General features: G+C 41.9%; 1 protein-coding gene across 4 annotated transcripts; it reads left to right on the top strand.

Annotated features, from left to right (window-relative positions):
- The first annotated feature begins 5,189 nt into the window (after positions 1–5,189).
- On the top strand, positions 5,190–17,023 carry mterf2 (mitochondrial transcription termination factor 2). 4 transcript variants are annotated; one of them, XM_048607849.1, is made up of 2 exons: positions 5,190–5,279; positions 8,331–17,023. In XM_048607849.1, exon 2 carries the CDS (start codon positions 8,350–8,352, stop codon positions 9,526–9,528), a length of 1,179 nt encoding a protein of 392 aa, XP_048463806.1. In that variant the 5' UTR covers positions 5,190–5,279; positions 8,331–8,349; the 3' UTR covers positions 9,529–17,023. The 4 variants fall into 4 exon arrangements, with proteins under 4 accessions (XP_048463806.1, XP_048463805.1, XP_020376614.1 ...); XM_048607848.1 differs by having other exon boundaries at positions 5,219–5,257; XM_020521025.2 differs by lacking the exon at positions 5,190–5,279 and adding an exon at positions 5,508–5,561.
- The last annotated feature ends 1,351 nt before the right edge of the window (positions 17,024–18,374 follow it).

The raw sequence follows: 18,374 nt of genomic DNA, 5'->3' as shown, positions 1-18,374 counted from the left end.
TTAAAATTCATTCAAAGTTCTATATTTTTCTTTGGACATAGGAAAACGCATTATGGTGAAATGACAATATTGTGAAGTTCCAGATAAATATATTTTTCCTTCCTTTAATTTCAAGAAGTGCCCAGAGCACCATCTAGCGAGCAAATCAGCCCCAGTGTTCAAACTGCCTATCTGTGCACTGACTCATTCATATCCATTACTGACAGGGGTGATCACTCTGAGAATCTTTCAGCAATTATTAATGCGACAGGAGGTACTAAAAGAGAATAAATCATATAGACTGAAAGAGACATGCACAACATTGGTTATAGTTAGATTTATTGATGGCTGCAAACACACCAACCAAACTCATCCAACTTTTGAACCTGGCTTTAGACACGGGCTTAAATTACCTTGCTGGTTACTGAGGACTGTGGGCAACCAGACTGAACCATTCAGTGGGAAAGTCGTGGTGGCAGTGTGAGGGAGTAACATACTGAATAATTTTCCTATAATGGCATTATGTTTCATAGGAGACCGCCCATTTCTCTTAATATAATTGGCTAACAAAAATCAATCAATCTGAGATTTTAAATTAAAAATTGTTCTAAGCTTCTTGCCATTCATGGAAGATAATTTCAAATTTTACACAAGATTTTGTGTGTGAAAATGTTTTGCTCCTGATTTTTAGCCAATACTAAACTTTCCTCAGGCAGATTTGGTGCAACAGAAAAGAAAAAATGCAATTATATAGCACTTTTCATAACTTAAACCTTAGAACATCCTAAGCCTCAACATCATCCAAGACAAAGCAGCTTGCCTGATTGGAACCTCATCCATTAATATAAACATTCATTCCCTCCCATTCTTGTCAATAAACTCTAGGGGTTGCTGCCTGTATGAAGTGAGTTGGAGTCAGTTAATCCTGAAGTTAATTCTTAATTTTAAGAGCTTTCCAAGTCTTTACTGATTATTTGCGCTAATCCGTAGAAAGATCCAGGTGAGTTCATCTGTGAAGCCCCACTTTGTCAATGGCAAGCAAGATTTTTAGAGCTCTTTGCTCAGAATTGGGATGAGAAGGTTTTTTTTCACCCACAGAGTGGTGAGCTTGTGGGATTCTGTACCACTGAAAGTGGTTGAGGCCAAAACATTATGCATTTTCAAAAAGGAGGCAGATATAGCTCTTGGGGCTAAAGGGATCAAGGATATGGGGCAGTGCGGGGGTGAGTGGGATTTGGATACTGAAGTCAATGCTTATTATAAATGGTGCAGCAGGCTTGAGGGATCAAATGGCCTACCCCTGCTCCTATTTTCTAAGTTTCTATCAGCTATCATTTGATCTATAAAATAGAACTGCATACATTGTTCAAATAATTGTAATTGAGTAAAGGTGTCACTGGATGCCCGATTCATGATGATGTTTCTGCTTTCCAAGATGCACCTTGAAGACTTTGGACTGTGATAAGCCATATACCCTGGATTTCATGTCAGCATAAGTTAATAACTGTTCATCCTAAAGAACAAAGACTCTGCTGTTGCTGTTCTGAGAATGGTTATTATGGATTAACTGTCAGGAACAGAGCATACTAGCCTTCCAACTTCTCTATAACACTACGCTTGCTTTGTGGTGCAGCTCAAAATTGCACAGCAATTTTTCTTATTTATTTAGTTTCAAAAAGGCAATTTTAGAACCTTTAAACTTTGAAATAATATGTTTTAATTGAAAAGAAATTAGCTGTTTTCTTGGTTGTTAACACCCTATCTCACAGATCTGTATGACCATCTGTTCTCACAGAAACTGATGCTGTTTAATGGTGAGAACATCTCTATTGGTTTGAATGCACTACTGTCCAAAACTATTGTTTGGTTGGCCTTCGATTACATTTCTAAATATCTACTGCCAAGATGGTCACCACTGGTATCCTGGTATGAGTTTGCCTCTATCAGGCTGTTTTGCCTGTTGCAGCAATGCATAGCAAAAGTCTTGTAACATAAGAAACTGAATGTGGATTCACATATTATATGGTAAATGCAGGAAGGCTGTTTCTAATATAGGAGACAACAAGAACTGCAGATGCTGGAGTCAGAGTCAATACAGTGTGGAGCTGGGGGAACACAGCAGGTCTGGCAGCATCAGAGGAGCAGGAAAGTCAATGTTTTGGGTTTACACCCTTCATCAGGACTTGATGCTTATTAAGGATCAAGGGTTCAAAGTGTATAGGGAGAAAGCAGGAACATGGTACTGAGTTGGATGATCAGCCACAATCAAATTGAATGGCGGACCAGGCTTGAAGGGCTGAATGGCCTACTGCTCCGATTTCTATGCTTCGATGTTCTATGGCACTGAAGAATGCAACAGATATTTATTACAGCTAACTATTGTGTACAAACATTATATGACCCAGACACATAATTGTCTGGCCTAACCTTAAGTTACTTCCAGTAGAGTGCCATATTTGAAATGAATCAAGACAAGAGGAGTAGGAGACTATTATCATGCAATTATGTCATGAGCATACTTCTTAAAGGTATACTGATATACTAAAAGTATGAGACTTAGCACAGCAGTCCTGAGGTTGTGAAAGTTGCAACATCAATGCAAGTTCTGTCTTTAATGCCATCAATCAGAGACTTCTCTGATGGCAATTTTTAAACATGGGGTAACAGGACTGAAGTATGAGGAGAGGTTGAATCAGCAAGGATTATATTTGCTCAACTTGAGAAGAATCGCATAAAATTCTAAAAGGACTAGACAGGGTAGATGCAGGAAGGATGTTTCCGATGGCAGGAGAGTCCAGAACCAGAAGGCCAGAATCTACTGACACAGGAAAAACCATTTAGGGCTGAGATGAGGAGAAATCTCTTCTCCCAGAGAGGGGTGAGCCTGTGGCATTCATGACCAAAGAAAGCAGTCGAGGTCACAACATTATATGATTTCAAGAAGGAGTTAGATTTAGCACTTGGTGTTAAAGGCATCAAATGATATGGGGGAGAAACAGAAACAGGCTGAGTTTGATGATCAGCCATAATCATGATGAATTGTGTAGCAGGCTCAAAGGGCCAAATGGCCTACTCTTGCTCCTTTTCTCCATGTTTCTATGATTCTATGTAAACCAGAACTTGTTTCCATACCAGCATTTGTTAATGCCCATCAGCTACCGCTTTCTACCCCACCTGACAGCAAAGGAATCTATGAGACCCTGGGATATTGGCCACAGAGTAGGAAAGGACCAGGATCTCTGAGGGAATCAGCAAAATTCCATTTTAGGACCAGGACGGTTCCAGCTTTGTTCTGCTAGTGTATATTTGTCCAATGTTGATAGCATTTGCACAACAGAAGAGTTTGAAAATGATTATCCGCCAGGTGAATAAAGAGATCTCCTTGTGGGTCTGCTCCTGGGACTGGCTATAAACTGGTCCAGGCAACAGGCCATGGAGGGGTTCATTTCTGCCAACTGCCTGCCCCTCTTCCACAGTTATGTTCAAGCCTGGGTCTCATTGGAGAGGGAGCATGCAGTGTCCACAAATATTCTCCACGCCTTTAGGGAGAGATGGGCACTGCTTTATTTCTGACCCCCCGCCTCCCAACGACTCTTATTTTGATTTAATCCCTATCCTCCCCTTCACTTTTTTTCACATCAGCATTACTGTAATCGGGCTTTGCTTATCACTGATTCCCTGGCTACATGTTTTTCTGGTGGTGGAAATATTGAATAAAGTCACTGCACTTACACACACACACACAACACAGGTGCTGTGGGGAAAAAAATAAACTTTGCTGCTGTGCTGTAGTTGTGCAGTGGAGGGGTGGGGGGGAAGGCAACTGAGGACTGAGGACACCAGCCATTCACAATTTACAGCAGCTTTGGATAAAACGGATGGTTTCGAATATGTGGAGGTGAAGGGGCTATGCTCCAAAAACTTGTGTTTTCAAATGAACCTGTTGAACTATAACCTAGTGTCAGGTGATTTCTGACCCAGTTTCAAATAGGAAACCCAGAATCCTAGAGGGCTCTCCAAGACTGAGAGGTGTTACATTTCAGGTGGGCAGGGCTACAGTCCATGGTTGTTACACTCTGTATGACAACTTCGCAGTACATCTACATTCTGCCTGCAAAAACAACGCTGAGCAACCTGTTGCCAGCTACTTTAACACACTACCCCGTTCTCTGGCCAACATCTCTGTCTCGGTCTTGCTGTAGTTTCCAGTGAAGCTCAACGCAAGCTCGAAGAACAACATCTCATTTTTCGTTTGGGAACTCTGTAGCCCTCTGGACTCAATATCAAGTTCAATAATTGTAGAGCCTAAACACTCCCATGTCCTAGCCTCCTACCCCACACACCAGGCCTTGTAATCACATAGTCTGCCCTTACACACTACCTATTGTTAGTCATTAACAGTCTCCATTAACAACTATTTACCCTACTAGCCAGATCATTATCCACTCCTTTCTCCATCCAACTGCTCTCCTCTCTCTTTGGGGTCTATCCTTTACCCTATCATTTACTCCCTACTCCATTCCCCTCCCTATTTTCTGATATAAACCGATGTTTTCCCAGGTACCATCAGTTCTGAGGAAGGGTCACCGGACCCGACACGTTAATTCTGATTTTCTCTTTACACATGCTGAGATTTTCCAGCAACTTCTATTTTTGTGTCAGTGGATGTTACATTCCAGGATAAACCTGGGCAGAGCCTGGGCGACTTGGGTTGAAGGGGTAGAGCAGAGTTATATCGTGGGCAACAAACATAAGTTGCTGGAAAATCTCAGTATGTATGCAGAGAAAATCAGGGTTAACGTTTCAGATCCAGTGACCCTTGGTCAGAACTCGACCTGAAACGTTAACTCTGATTTCTCTGCACTCATGCTGCCAGATCTGCTGAGATTTTCCAGTAATTTCTGTTTTTGTTTCTGATTTACAGCATCCGCAAAACTTTCCAAACATCGTGGGGCCGCGGACTGCAACACTAAGGGGCGGGGCAAGGGCGGGGCTACTTGCTGGAGGCGGGGACAGCACGGTGGATATTCTGGGGGCGGGGCTACATGTCGGCGGCGGAGTTACGGGTCAGGGGAGGGGCTACATGTCAGGGCGGGATTATAGGTCCGGGGCGTGGCTACAGGTCAGGGGCGGGGCTACAGCTCGGGAGCCGGGCTACAGGGGCACGTAGACCAGGGTTGAAAGGAGTGGAGCGGGCTACATACTGGGGGCGGGTTGCAGGCGGGGCCAAAGGAAGGATGCGGAGCTTTCAGGCGCTGAGGCGGGTCTACAGTGAAAAGTGTGTCCGAGAGAATAGATGGGTTTGTGCGGGGCAGGGCCTGAGAGGGCGGAGCTATAGGGAGGGCTGTCGTATTGTTCGGGAACCCGGCCCAGAGGGGCGGGGCTACAGTGAGGGGGCGGCCGTACCGTTGTTCGGCCCCGGGGGGGCGCAGCGGCGGGGTTTTGGGTGGAGGGGCGGGGTTTCGGGCTGTGGGGCGGGGTTTAGGCCGGAGGGCGGTGTTTATGTCGGGGGCGGGGTTACGGGTAGGGGTGTGTCCTCCGGTGGCGGTGGAGAGAGGAAAGGGCTGGTCTTTGGCCGCATGGTGGGTGATGGTGGGACGGGGTGGGCGTATTGACATCCTGTGACCTGGAAGCAGGGCCCGGAGTGGGTTTGGGCTATTGGGCCCAGTTGAGCCGGGGATCAGGGAGCGAGGGCGAGCAGGCTCAGGGCCTGTTGCGGCGGCGGTTTGTTTGAAGGCCCACTTTTGGTTGGCTGCAAAAAAAATTCTAGAGTTGTCCATTTGGCCCATCAGACTTTGCTGGCCCAGAGCAGCAGTCTCCAAATAGTCATCCAGTAGGGAAGCTAATGTTGAACCTGCAGCACCCTTTTTGGCAGCACCTATTATCACGCCAACTTGGAGTAGAAAGTTGTGTGGGGTGCACTTTGGCCTCAGCTGGAGTTGTGCCCAGCTTTGGGATCCCCACTCCAGGGAGTATGTAAAGCAGTGCTTCCCACACGTTTTCCCCACAGTGACTCCATTTTAATGGTTATGACTGTCAATGAGAATGGAGCAAGGGAGAGGGTCTATATTAGAGTAGGAATAAATGGGGCATGCTGTCAATGGTGGACTGTGACTAGGATGGTACTGCAAAGGTCAGTACTTGGAACCTATATGTCTATGATTTAGCTTTGAGACTAAAGGCAATTTCAAAACTTGCTGAAAGTGTAAAGATAATCAGAAGTTTGTACTCTGAGGAAGATGTATAGGAAGGATATTACTAAGCTGGAGAGGGTTCAGAAGAGATTCACCAGGATGTTGAGATAACACAGTGTGGAGCTGGAGGAACACAGTGTGGAGCTGGAGGAACACAGCAAGCCAGGCAGCATCATAGGAGCAGGAAAGCTCGGGTTGGGACTCTTCCTCAGAAGGAGTATGAAAGGTTTGAATGATAAAGAAAGCCTGGATAGGTTTGGACTTTTTTCACTGGAGCAAAGGAGGTCGTCATTTCCCTCGGGTGGGAATTCCAAGACTAGGGAGTACATTATCAAGTTGAGAGGAGAGAGATTTTAAAAAGACATGAGGGGCAAATTTTTTACACAAAGGGTGGTTCGTGTGTGGAATGAATTCCAGGGGAAGTGGTGGTTGTGGGAACAATTACAATGTTTAAAAGATATTTAGATACATTCATGAATAAGAAAGGTTTGGAGGAATATGGGCCAGGACCACGCAGATGGAACTAGTTTAGTTTGGGATTATAGTCAGCATGGACTGGTTGGACCAAAGGATTTGTTTCCATGCTGTGTAACTCTGAGTAAAGTAATTTTAGGAGGATTTGGACAGGCACAGAGATTAGGCAAGGACATGACAGTATAATGTGGAAAGCTGTCAAGGTTATCCACTTTGGTTGGAAGCACAGATATACAGAGTTTTTTTAAGTTATGAAAAGTTGGAAAGTGTAGATGTACAGAGGATTTTAGGATCAAATTACTGCAGATGCTGAAATCTGTACTGAAAACAGTACAAAGGGATTTGGGTGTGCTTGTCAATAAGTCAGTGAAGGCTAACATGCAGATCCAGTTAGCCATTAATAAGGCTAATGGAATGTTAGCTTTCATCACAAGCGGATTTGACTACAGGGTCAGTGAAAACTTGCTTCAGTTGTATGGGAGCTTGGTTAGACCACACCTTGAGTTCTGTGCATTTTGATTTCCTTTTTTCAGGAAAAATATTACTGCTATAGAGAGAGTGCAACAAAGGATCACCAGACTTGTTTCCAGGGATGCTGGAACTGTCCTATGAAGACAGATTGGGCAAACTTGGTCTGTACTCTCTAGAATTTCAAAGAATGAAAAGTGATCTCATTGAAACCTACAAAGTACTTAGAGCGATAGGGTAAATGCAGATAAAATATTTCCACTGTTTGGTGAGTCTAGAACCAGGGGGCACAATTTAAAAATAAGGGGGATGTCATTTAGGATTTTTTTAAACTCAGAGGGTTGTGAATCTTTGAACTTCCAAAACCCTCTAGAGTAGAGAATTTCGTTTGTAGAATATAGTTAAAGTAGATTTTGAAACATTTTTGAATTTCAGTGGCATAAATGGCTATGAAGACAGTGTAAGTATATAGTATTGATGTGTTCAATCAGCCATGATGGTATTAAATGACAGAGCAGACTCAATGGGTTGAATGGCCTACTCTTGATCCTATCTTAGAAGTTAGAGTTCTTTGGCAGCCATCACTACCTTGGAGCTCACAGCCCCACTTTGGATCCTGACTGCAGGTTTCAGAAGCCCTGATGTGAAGGCTTTAGAAAGCAAGCAGAAAAGATTTGTGAGACAGGTTCTAGAGATGAGAAACTTCAGTTTTGAAAATAGGCTGAAGAAGTTGGGACTGTTTTCCTTGTAGAAGAGAGGTTAAAAGGAGTTTTGACAGTTATTCAAAGCCAGGAGGGATCTGGACAGAGTAAATAGGGGGAGCCTGTTCCCACAGGTTGGAAGGATTGTGAACCAGAGGGTGCAGATTCCAGGATCTGGAATATGCAGCCTGTGAACATGGTGGGGACAGGTCCAATTCTTGCTTTCAAAGTATAATTATATAAGGGAAAAAGGGTGCAGTGTTGACAGTGAAATTGGAGAGGGACTAACTGAGGTGCTCTTCCTGAGAGCTGGCAGAGGCTAGATGGGCCGAATAGTTTCTTTAAGTGCTGTACTATTCTATATTGACCTTATATTGGTCCCCTCTGGTTGCCAGCCCACTGCCATTGAAAACTGTATTTACTCTATCAAAACTATTCATGATTTTAAACACTTCAAACTTGTCTAGCACTTGTGCAGTCATCATCTTCACTGTCAGCTTTCCTTCTGTCCAAGGTGATACCCAAGGCTAGAAATGTCCAGGTCGAGATCTCTCTGGAAGATGTTTCGATTGGGATTGTTATACAGTGGACGGTGTGGAGAACATTGGTTCCCCTCAGCCCAATGCAGCCAAGGAATGTACAGAAGCTGCCTTCAGTTCACAGTCTCCAGTGCACAGCGAAAGGAAAATGGACAGACTGTGGAGAGTCTGAAGCAGCTGTCAGTGGATGTAGCGAGGATTCGTCAGCTAAAAAGCTGGGTTTTGTTTGCAAACGAGGCTTATGTCTATGAAACCGCCAACATTTTAAAGGAAATGGGAGTTGAGGGGAAGAAGGTAGCCGTCATTTTGGAACGATACCCTGAGGCCGTCCTCTGCAAACCAGCAGAAATCAGAGCCCAGCAGGAGTTATGGGGTAGATTGTGCACCAACGAGAAGGAACTGGCAAGAATTATTGAGCGGTTCCCAGAATCATTCTTTACAATCAAAAACCACAAGAATCGACAGGACAATATCAAATATTTCCAAGCATTAAACCTGAATAACAGGATTATCAACCGCTTGCTGGTCAGTTCTCCCCAGACTTTCTGTAGCAGTGTGGATCAGAACAGGGCTGTAGTTGAGAATTTACAGAAAAGCTACCTTCAGCTGGGTGGCAACCAGGCTAATATGAGGATCTGGTTAATGAAACTGCTGAGCCAAAATCCTTTCATTTTGTTGAAACCTCCAAACTTGGTGTGTGAAAACTTGAACTTTTTGCGATCCTTGGGTTTCAGCAATGCTGAGCTCCTTAAGCTGTTCTCCAAGCTCAAAGGGTTGATAACTGAGCTATCGCCCAATATTATGGAGAAAAGCACTGCGTTCTGTCGACAGTCATTGCAGTGCAGCGATGAGGGATTGAAGATCATCTTGATGAGCTGCCCGGCCTTGCTGTACTTCTCGGCCCCTGTCTTGGAGGAGCGACTCACGGCCATGTTGCGGGAAGGGTTTTCAGTGGAGCAGGTCAAAGCAAGTCCAGCAGTTCTCGAGCTGTCTCCACAGATTGTGCACCATCGCATCAAGAGGTTGGTCTCTTTAGGATATGATGTAAAAAGAGACAGCCTGGAACTGCTCAAAGGAACCAAGAAGGATTTTGAAGTCAGTTGTGGAAAAATGAACCAGAGGAAAGAGAGACCCTTGTTTAACCCAGTCGCTCCCTTGAACATTGAGGACTAACCAGCCAGTGAGCACTGGGATGTGTCAACCCAAGATGTGACCCTAAAACTGGAACACAGGAGCAGGAGTAGGCCATTCAGCCCCCACTGTACCATTCAGTAATATTACAGCTATTCTGATTGTGGCCTCAATAACACTTTCCTGTCTGCCGGACTCTGTTGTCTACCAAAGTCTTGACTGTAGGATGTTGTGGTTTGTATTGTGTTCAAGTTCAGCACTTGCTGAGAATATGAGATTTCAGTGGAAGACAGATCAGGGTATTTAAATTGATGAACTGATTCGAATTGGGCAACTAAGGCAAAAAGCAATGTTTTCATCCAAAAGGTCAGGGAAATCTGGAATTCTGCTCATCCACACACAACTCCCCCCACTCGGAAAATATAAAACACAACAAAACGTTTACCATGTGCAAATAGGTGCAGATCAGTCATGGTCTAATTGAAGATTGAAACAGTTTTGAGGTATCAAATGGCCTCCTCTTATGTTCCAATTGTTAATAATTTGTCACAAACAGATCCCTCAAACTCGTAGTAACTTCTTCCTGTCAACCTTTCCATGAAAATGAGTAGATATGGATATCTACTGCGAGATGTGATTCTGCAATTGGACAACACTTTCTGAGCAATCCAGAGGGTGTTAATAGCTACATTGACAACTAATTTCAGTCAAGCATACGGCTTAGTTAATTTGATAAAAGTGACATGCTTTCACAGGAAAGGACTCATGTCCTACAAACGAAAGGAATATAGTCAGTACTTTTGCCGAGTTATCCACAAGCTCCGGAAATCTATAGTTCCCTGTTGCTTTCTCCGTAGCAACACTTAAGTCAATCAGAGTTGCCTTAGGAATCAATCGGTACCTTTTCTAAACAGTATAAGTTGTGATTGTTTGAAATTCGGCATTCTTGTGTCTGTCTGTGTGACTGAGGAAAGGGTGAAGCTGCAAAACCCTGTGATTAATCACTATGCATAGCCAGCTGCAATTGTCAATCCACTCAGCTTCTGCTCATTGTGGGGATTTTCACATTTAAGTGTGCGTGAGTGAAGACTCTGCTTTTAACAACTTTGAAACCCTTCAACTTATTGGTCACCATGACTCATTGCTTGGTGACTGCTTCAGTTCTATAAAGTATTTATTGAAAACTGCCTTTCACTTTACAGTGTTCCAATGTTTACAATTTAAATTATCATCTTCAAATGGATTATACCTTGAAAATTTGTTATCACTGATTCTAGAACTATATGACACAGCATGATAGATCTTCTCAGCATTTGCTCCAATATTGGATACTGCAGAAGGAAAAAGCACTTCTTAATATCCTGAAGTAAATGATATTTTTATAAGGAAAGGAGCATTTTCCTTGTTCACTGCCCAAAGTGGTGGGGAATATTTCGATCCAAACATATTAAAACAAGTATTTAATTGGTGTATATTCCTGTCATTGTCCATGAAACCCCTTTTTTCAATCTCATTTGGTTGCAAGTTATTATAGATGTCAATCAGATGAACCCAGAGAATGCCACAAACAGACTCATAAATCTTTTTCAACTTTATTGCATTTGTGTGCATTGGTAACTATTTACTGGAAGGGATTAATGTAAGAGTGAGGAAGTGGGAAGCATTCTGTTGGAAGCCATATTCAACATTTCTCACACCAGGTCACTTAAAAATTCAAACTGTTCCTGTCCCTCCCTCTCTCTTCAGTTATTTAAATAGAAATTACCTTATGAAAGATCTGCAGAATAAAAATGCAATAATGTTTATTATAAATTATTTCAACAACAGAAAATGCTGCAGTGTGTTCTGTCTGATAGTGAAATGTCTCATCTTTAAACATTGGCCTCTTGCTGTTTCATACTGTAAAACTAAAAATCATTTCTGATTAATTGTCCTATCAAGTTGAACCTATGAAACAGAAGTAGAGTCAGACTATTTGGCCCCTCATGCCTTCTCTGTGATTCAATGAGATACTGGCTCAACTGCTTGTGTTTTGAATTCCATATTCACATCTACAGAATAACCCTTCCTTCAATGAATGTCTATGTCCACTTTAAAAGTATTCGGTGGTCCTGCCTTTATTGCCTTCTGAGGCAGAGAGTTCCAAAGTTGCACAACCCTCTAGGGAAAAAAATAAAATTGCTCCTCACCTGTGTCCTGAAAGGGCAATTGCTAATTTTAAAATCCCTAGTTTGGGACTCTCCAATAAGAGGTAACACTCTTTCAATGTTCACCTTGTCAAAAACCAGTCAGGATCATATATACTTCAATCAGGCTTCTAAACTGCACTGGAAACAAGTCCAGAGTGTTTAACCTATCCTTGGAAGGCAACCTGCTAACTCCAGGTACCAATCTAGAAAAGTTCCTCTGAACTGCGACCTATGTATTTAAATCTTTCCTTGAATAAGGAGACCAAAACTGCAAACAGCATTTGGGATGCACTGTATAATTGAAGCATAGCATCCTTACTTTTATTTTCAATTTATCTTTTAATTAAGGGTAGCATCTCATTAGCCTTCTCGGTCACATGTTGTACCTGCAAACTAATTTTTTCTGATTCGCACCACAACACCTAAATCTCCCTTACTCTTAGAATTCTGTGGCCACTATGTTTAAATAATACTATGCTTTTTAAAAAAATGTTGGCCAAGTGAGCAGCTTCATATGTGCCCACATTATACTCCCATCAGTCATATTTTTGCCCACCCACTCAACTATCTGTATACATCTACGACTTTCTCAAGTCTTCCTCACATCATACCTTCTGACTTACCTTGGTGGCAATGATTGGTTTCAATGATCTTCCACCTGAAAATGAATGCAATAGAACTTGCTCTGATTAAATAACCTTAGAATTTGAAAAAATTTCTGTTAATTTGTGTGCTGTCTTTCTGATAGTTCCAGCTCTGTTAAATTTGGAATTTAGTCTCATAAATTTCACAAATATTCTTTGGAGAACCAAAGTCCGTCTTTGTGCTGACTGATAACACTGCCCTAGCTGTGAAACATGGCAAGGTAGAAGGAGCGTACAGGGTTCACCTCAAGTTCATGTACAGTAGCTCTGTGACAGGTTCTTGAGAGTGCAATACCAAGCTATTGATGGGTTTGAATGATTTGACTGCTGGTAAGATCATCTTTAAACTATTGAAAACATGATTGCAGTGCACCATGTCGTTGTTTGGATGCCTTCCTATCATCATTCTTTAAATATTAACCTGAGCCAGAGGCATATCAATAATATGCTCTTCATTGAAGGGTCAACTTTGCCTTGTGTTGTGGCATTTCTGCAGCAGTCAATAGGTTTACCGTCTCCCTTGTTCGTACTTGACTTGCATTCACTGCTTCGTCTTTAAAGTTTTCGCCTTTTCTTCCTCTTGACAGGACCACCAGCATTTTTCTATCACTTCTTGGCCAAAATGTGTCCCTCAACCCACACAAAATAGATTACTTGGTCACCCACAACTTTGCTATTTACTGTTTGTAAATTGGCTGCCATATATTACAACAGTGACTACACTCCACATTTACTTCACTGACTTTAAAGCTCATTTGGGCATCCTGAGAAGGTCTGCTATGAAAGTGTAACATTTACGTAAAAGACATAATTCAAACAGGAATATGGTACCTGTCCCCTCAAGCCTGCTTCACCATTCAGTAAGATCACAGTCGGAGCTGCTATGTTCATTTTTGCGAATCTGCCCAAGACCGTAAGAAATTACAGAGTTGTGAACGCAGCCCAGTCCATCACGAAAACCAGTCTACCTTCCATTGACTCCTACACTTCACACTGCCTCAGGAAAGCAGTCAACATAATCAAGTACCCCCTCATCCCAGTTATATTCTCTTCCACCCTCTTACATTGGGCAGAAGATACGAAAAACACGTACCAACAGAAATAAGAACAGCTTCTTCCCCTTTGTGATCAGACTTATAAACGAACCTCATGTATTAAATGGAGTTGATCTTTCGCTGCGCCTTCTGTGCAACTGAGCCACTATATTCTGCATTCTGTTCTATTACCCTGATGTATTTATGAAAAGTATGATTTGCCTAGATAGCATGCAAAACAATACTTTTCACTGTATCTTCGTACACGTAACAATACTAAATCAAACCATTGGCGCGACGGGTTCTAGATGTCCTGGTACCTAATTATAAAACATTAGTTTGCTGGTAGACCAAGTAATTAGGAAGGCAAATGTAATGGTTATTAAAAGGGGTATGGAATACAGAAGTAGGGAATATTAACTGCAGCTGTACGGGGTGTTGGTAAGACTATTTCTGGAACTTTGCATACAATTTGGTCTGCTTACTTGAGAAAAAAGATAGCATTGCTGTCAAAGCAGTTCACAAAAAGAAAATTGCTTGACCCATTCCAGGGATATAGGATTTGTTTTATGAAGAAAGATTGGATAGATTGGCCCTTTATCCATTGCACTTTAGAATAATGAGGTGATGAAATTGAAAGATATAAGATCCTCAGAACTGGATACTGGAAGAATGTTTCCTCTTGTAGGATAGACTAAAACTAGATGACATTGTTTAAACTTAAGAGCTCTCTATTTACAGTTGTCTTCCTCAGAGATCAGTGGAGGCTGGGTTATTGGAATTTATTCAAGGTTGAGTTAAGAGGTTTTTGAAAGACAAGTCAAGGGTTAGAGAAGGGGCAACCAAGTGGAGCTGAGACCACAACCTGATCAACCATGAACTTATTGATTGGTGAAGTAGGCTTGAAGGACCAAGTTGCCTTCTGCTTCTCCTAAGCTTTATGTTTCCAATTTCATCCGATATCCCTTAATTATCTTAATGGTTGGAAATTTATCAACCATTGTCTTGGATATGCTCATCAGTGGAACATAGCTATCTGCAAGTAGAGAATTCTGAAGATTCGCAACACTGAGTGAAGGAATTTCTCCTCATCTCAATTCTAATAGCCTACCTCTTATCTTGAGACAATGCTACCTAATTTCAGACTCTTCACCCAGGGAAACAACTCTCAGCATCTGCCCTGTGAAACTCCTTAAGAATTTTACATGTTTCATTGCAATTGCTTCATTCTTCTAAACTCCATGAAATATGAACCAAATCTACTCACTGTCACCTCACAGGGCAAGCTCCTGAGCCCAGAACCCAGTTCAGTTAATCTTTACGATTCTCCTTCCCTCCCATTTATTACCTTCTATTAGTAAGGAGACCCTTTATTCTTCATTCTAGACTCTCCAGTCAAAAGGCAGCAGCCCCACTGTAGCAAAATACTGCAGATCCTGTAAATTTGAAATAAAATGCTTGAAATACTCAAGCCGCATCTGTAGAGAAAGGAACAGTTAACGTTTAAGGTTCCATCATCACAACTCTCAGCATCAACCCTGTCAAGCTATATATATTTCAATGACTTGGTTCTTCTAAATTCCAGAGAATATAATTCCAGTCTATTCAATGGAGATACAGTGGTCTAGTGGTAGTGTCACTGGACTAGTAATCCAGAGCCCCAAAGTGATTCTCTGGAGACATGGATTTAAATCCTACCACAACAATTTAAATTCAGTTAATTAATAGAAAAATCTGGAATTAAAAGCTGGTCTCAGTAATGGTGACCTCACCAATGACCACGAATTGTTGTAAACAAAGCATCATCTGGTTCACTAACATGCTTTAGGGAAGGAAATCCACTATTTTTACCCAGTCTGGCTTAGATGTAACTCCAAATCTACAGCAATGTGTTGACTCCCGACTGCCTTTGCCACTCAGTTCAAGCGCATCTAGGGATGGGCACAAAATGCTAGCTTTGCCAGCAATAGTTATATCCCCTTAAGGAATGAAGGGAAAAGAAGCTGTCTCCATATGACAATTATCTTATTGCAAGAAAGGAAAGATAATTTCTGATCAAATAGTTGTGGGTATGGAACTTGAGTTTTGCTGCATGAAGACACTTTGTCAATCTTTTCATCCTGCATTGATCAGAATATTTCAGAAGAATACCAATTCAAGGGGAAAAAGCAAAATTCATACTGTATGGCAGGAAGGTGCAGATTGGTTGGTAGATGGACGCTGATTGGTAGAGGCATTGCTATGCAGAATGTATCCATTAATGCTGATTGACAGTGAAAAACAAGGCTTTGTTGAAACTCTAAGCCAGGCAGGTTGACTCTGATTGTCAAACCCTGGCTATTAATTGTCAATCAGTATAAATGGGGATATTCTCCATGGTGACATCTCTACCAATCAGAGTTGACTTCCCAACCAATCAGCACTCTCCTCTTATACCGTATAAAAATGTTAGCTTTCTGCTTGAACCAGTATTCTTACAAATTGTTCTGATAAGTGCAAGACAGAATGCAACACTCAAATCATCAGATTACTGCAGAAACTTCACGCACTTCAGTTTATTTAAGTCCCCTGCAACCACAGAAAAGCACGCCCCACAGTAAACTACGTCAAAGGCAAATCTCTGGCACATTGAGAATTTTGATGTTTTGACCCAAAGGGCATTTTCAATTCATTTTCTTTAAAATTTTACAATTGAAACAGCACACAAACTCTAAATTATGTGGGAATTAAATGAACTCAGCAATTGGATCTGGTTTTAAGTGGCTAATAGAAATGTATTATTTGTCTACATTAATCCCTTACTTTATAAAACTTAATTAGATTATAAGTACATGAGAATATAATGAACTCAACCTAACAACAAATGATCTATGGGCATTAATACAAAACCAAGAGGGCAATAGACCTTTCATTTCTTTTTGTAAATTAAGGATAATTTATTTGTATGCTGGAAATTATTGATTGTGTAATATTTTTACTATTTTATACTTTATTTCTCAGTTCAATAATTGCCTATGACTGTTACAAGTTATGATATCTTGTTTAATTTGTATTGTCCTCACAATTCTACAGGTGACACCACGATAATCTTCAAGAAACCATTCCATTTGAGGAACTGGGGTTTGTACAATCTCTTGAGGCTAATAAACACAATGTTAAAATGGGTTCAGCATATATATGTTTTATATATATGGTGAAAAGACACTCCTTGATCTGTCTGAAACTCGTTGGTCTTCCAATGTCCCTGACGAACTGTTACAGACTGGCGCATTCCAAGGTCCATGGCTAGTGCTGAGGAAAGCATGAAAGTGTGGGGTGAATCTGTTCCCACTGTCTAAAGCCTTCCGGCTTTCATATATGAATGCATATCTACATAAATTGATTTGATCTATTACTGTCATGTGTACTGAGTTACAGTGAAAAGTGTTATCTTACTTGCTTTACAAGCAGATCGAACTATACAAGTGCTTTAGTGTAACAGAACAGAGTGCAGGATATGGCGTTACAGAGAGAGATCAACATTAACATTAAAGAGGTCCATTCAAAAGTCTAATAACAGTGGGGAAGAAGCTGTTCTTGAATCTGTTCGTATGTGTATACAAATATTTATATTCTCTACCTGACAGAAGAGGGTGAAAGAGAGTATAACCAAGTGGGAGGGATCTTTGATTATGGTGGTTGCTTTCCTGATGCAGCGGGAAGTATAGATGAATCACTGGACAGGAGGCTGGTTTGTGTGATGGACTGGGCTGTGTTCACAACTCTCTAGTTTCTTTCAGTCTTGGTGAGAGCAGTTGCCATACTATTCTGTGATGCTTTCTATGGTGAATCTATAAAAATTTGTAAGAGTCTTTATAGAAATGCCAAATTTCCTCAGTCTCCTGAGGAAGTAGAGGCATTGCTGCGCTTTCCTGCCCATAGTGGCAACGTGTATAGACCAGGATAGATTGTTGGTCACTCCCAGGAACTTGACGCTCTTGACCATCTCCACTTCAGCACCATTTGATGCAGACAGGGGTGTGTCTTCCACTCCGTTTCCTAAAGTCAAGGACCAACTCCTTCATTTTGCTGACGTTGATGGAGAGATTATTGTCTTTACGCCATGCCGATAAGCACTTTATCTCCTGCGTTTTTTTGAGATCTGACCTACAATAGTGGTGTCATCAGCAAACTTGTAAATGGAGTTGGTGCGGAATTTGGCCACCCAGTCATGAGTGTATAAGGAGTATAGTAGTGGGCTGAGTACCAAGCCTTGCGGGGCACCAGTATTCAGGATTATTGTGGAGAAAGTTTTTTGCCTATCCTTACTGACTGCAGTCTGTTGGTCAGGAAGTCAAGAATCCAGTTACAGAGGGAGGAGCAGAGAAACCTAGGTCTCCGGAGTCTGTAGATGAGTTTGTTTGGAATTACGGTATTGAAGGCAGAGCTGTAGTCAATAATTGGGAGCCTGACATAGGTATTCTTGTTATCCAGATGTTCCAGGGATGAGTGTAGGGCCAGGCAGATAGCATCTGCCGTGGACCTATTGTGATGGTAGGCCGCTTAGGGATCAAGGCAATTTGGTAGGCTAGGGTTGATGTGAACCATGACCAACCTCTCGAATCACTTCATAATGGTGGACATCGGAGCCACCGGGTGGTAGGCATTGAGGCTCGCTGCATGATTTTGCCTTGGCATTGGTGGTCTTCTTGAAGCAGGTGGGAACTTAAGATTGTCATAAGGAGTGGTTGAGTGGCAAATACTCAGACAGAGCTTATGTCTGTTTCCATAGCTAGATTTTTTTCTGGAACAAGTCTCTAACCAATCATCAGTGGTTGTAGCTTCAAGAGTGCCACTCCACATCCAGCATGGACTCTCCTGGAAAGATTTATAGTCGATAAACAACGACATTTTGGCCATATTATAGGCTGGGACCTTTTTCATTGGAGTGTATGAGGTTGAGGAATGACCTTATAGAGGTTTATAAAATCAGGAGGGGTATAGATAAGGCGAATGGCAGGTGTCTTTACCCTAGGTTGGGG

Source organism: Rhincodon typus, chromosome 18 (assembly GCF_021869965.1).
Source record: "Rhincodon typus isolate 14 chromosome 18, sRhiTyp1.1, whole genome shotgun sequence".
Taxonomy (NCBI): Eukaryota; Metazoa; Chordata; class Chondrichthyes; order Orectolobiformes; family Rhincodontidae; genus Rhincodon; species Rhincodon typus.
Note: the sequence above shows the minus strand (reverse complement) of the source record. Positions and strands in the feature narration are given on the sequence as shown.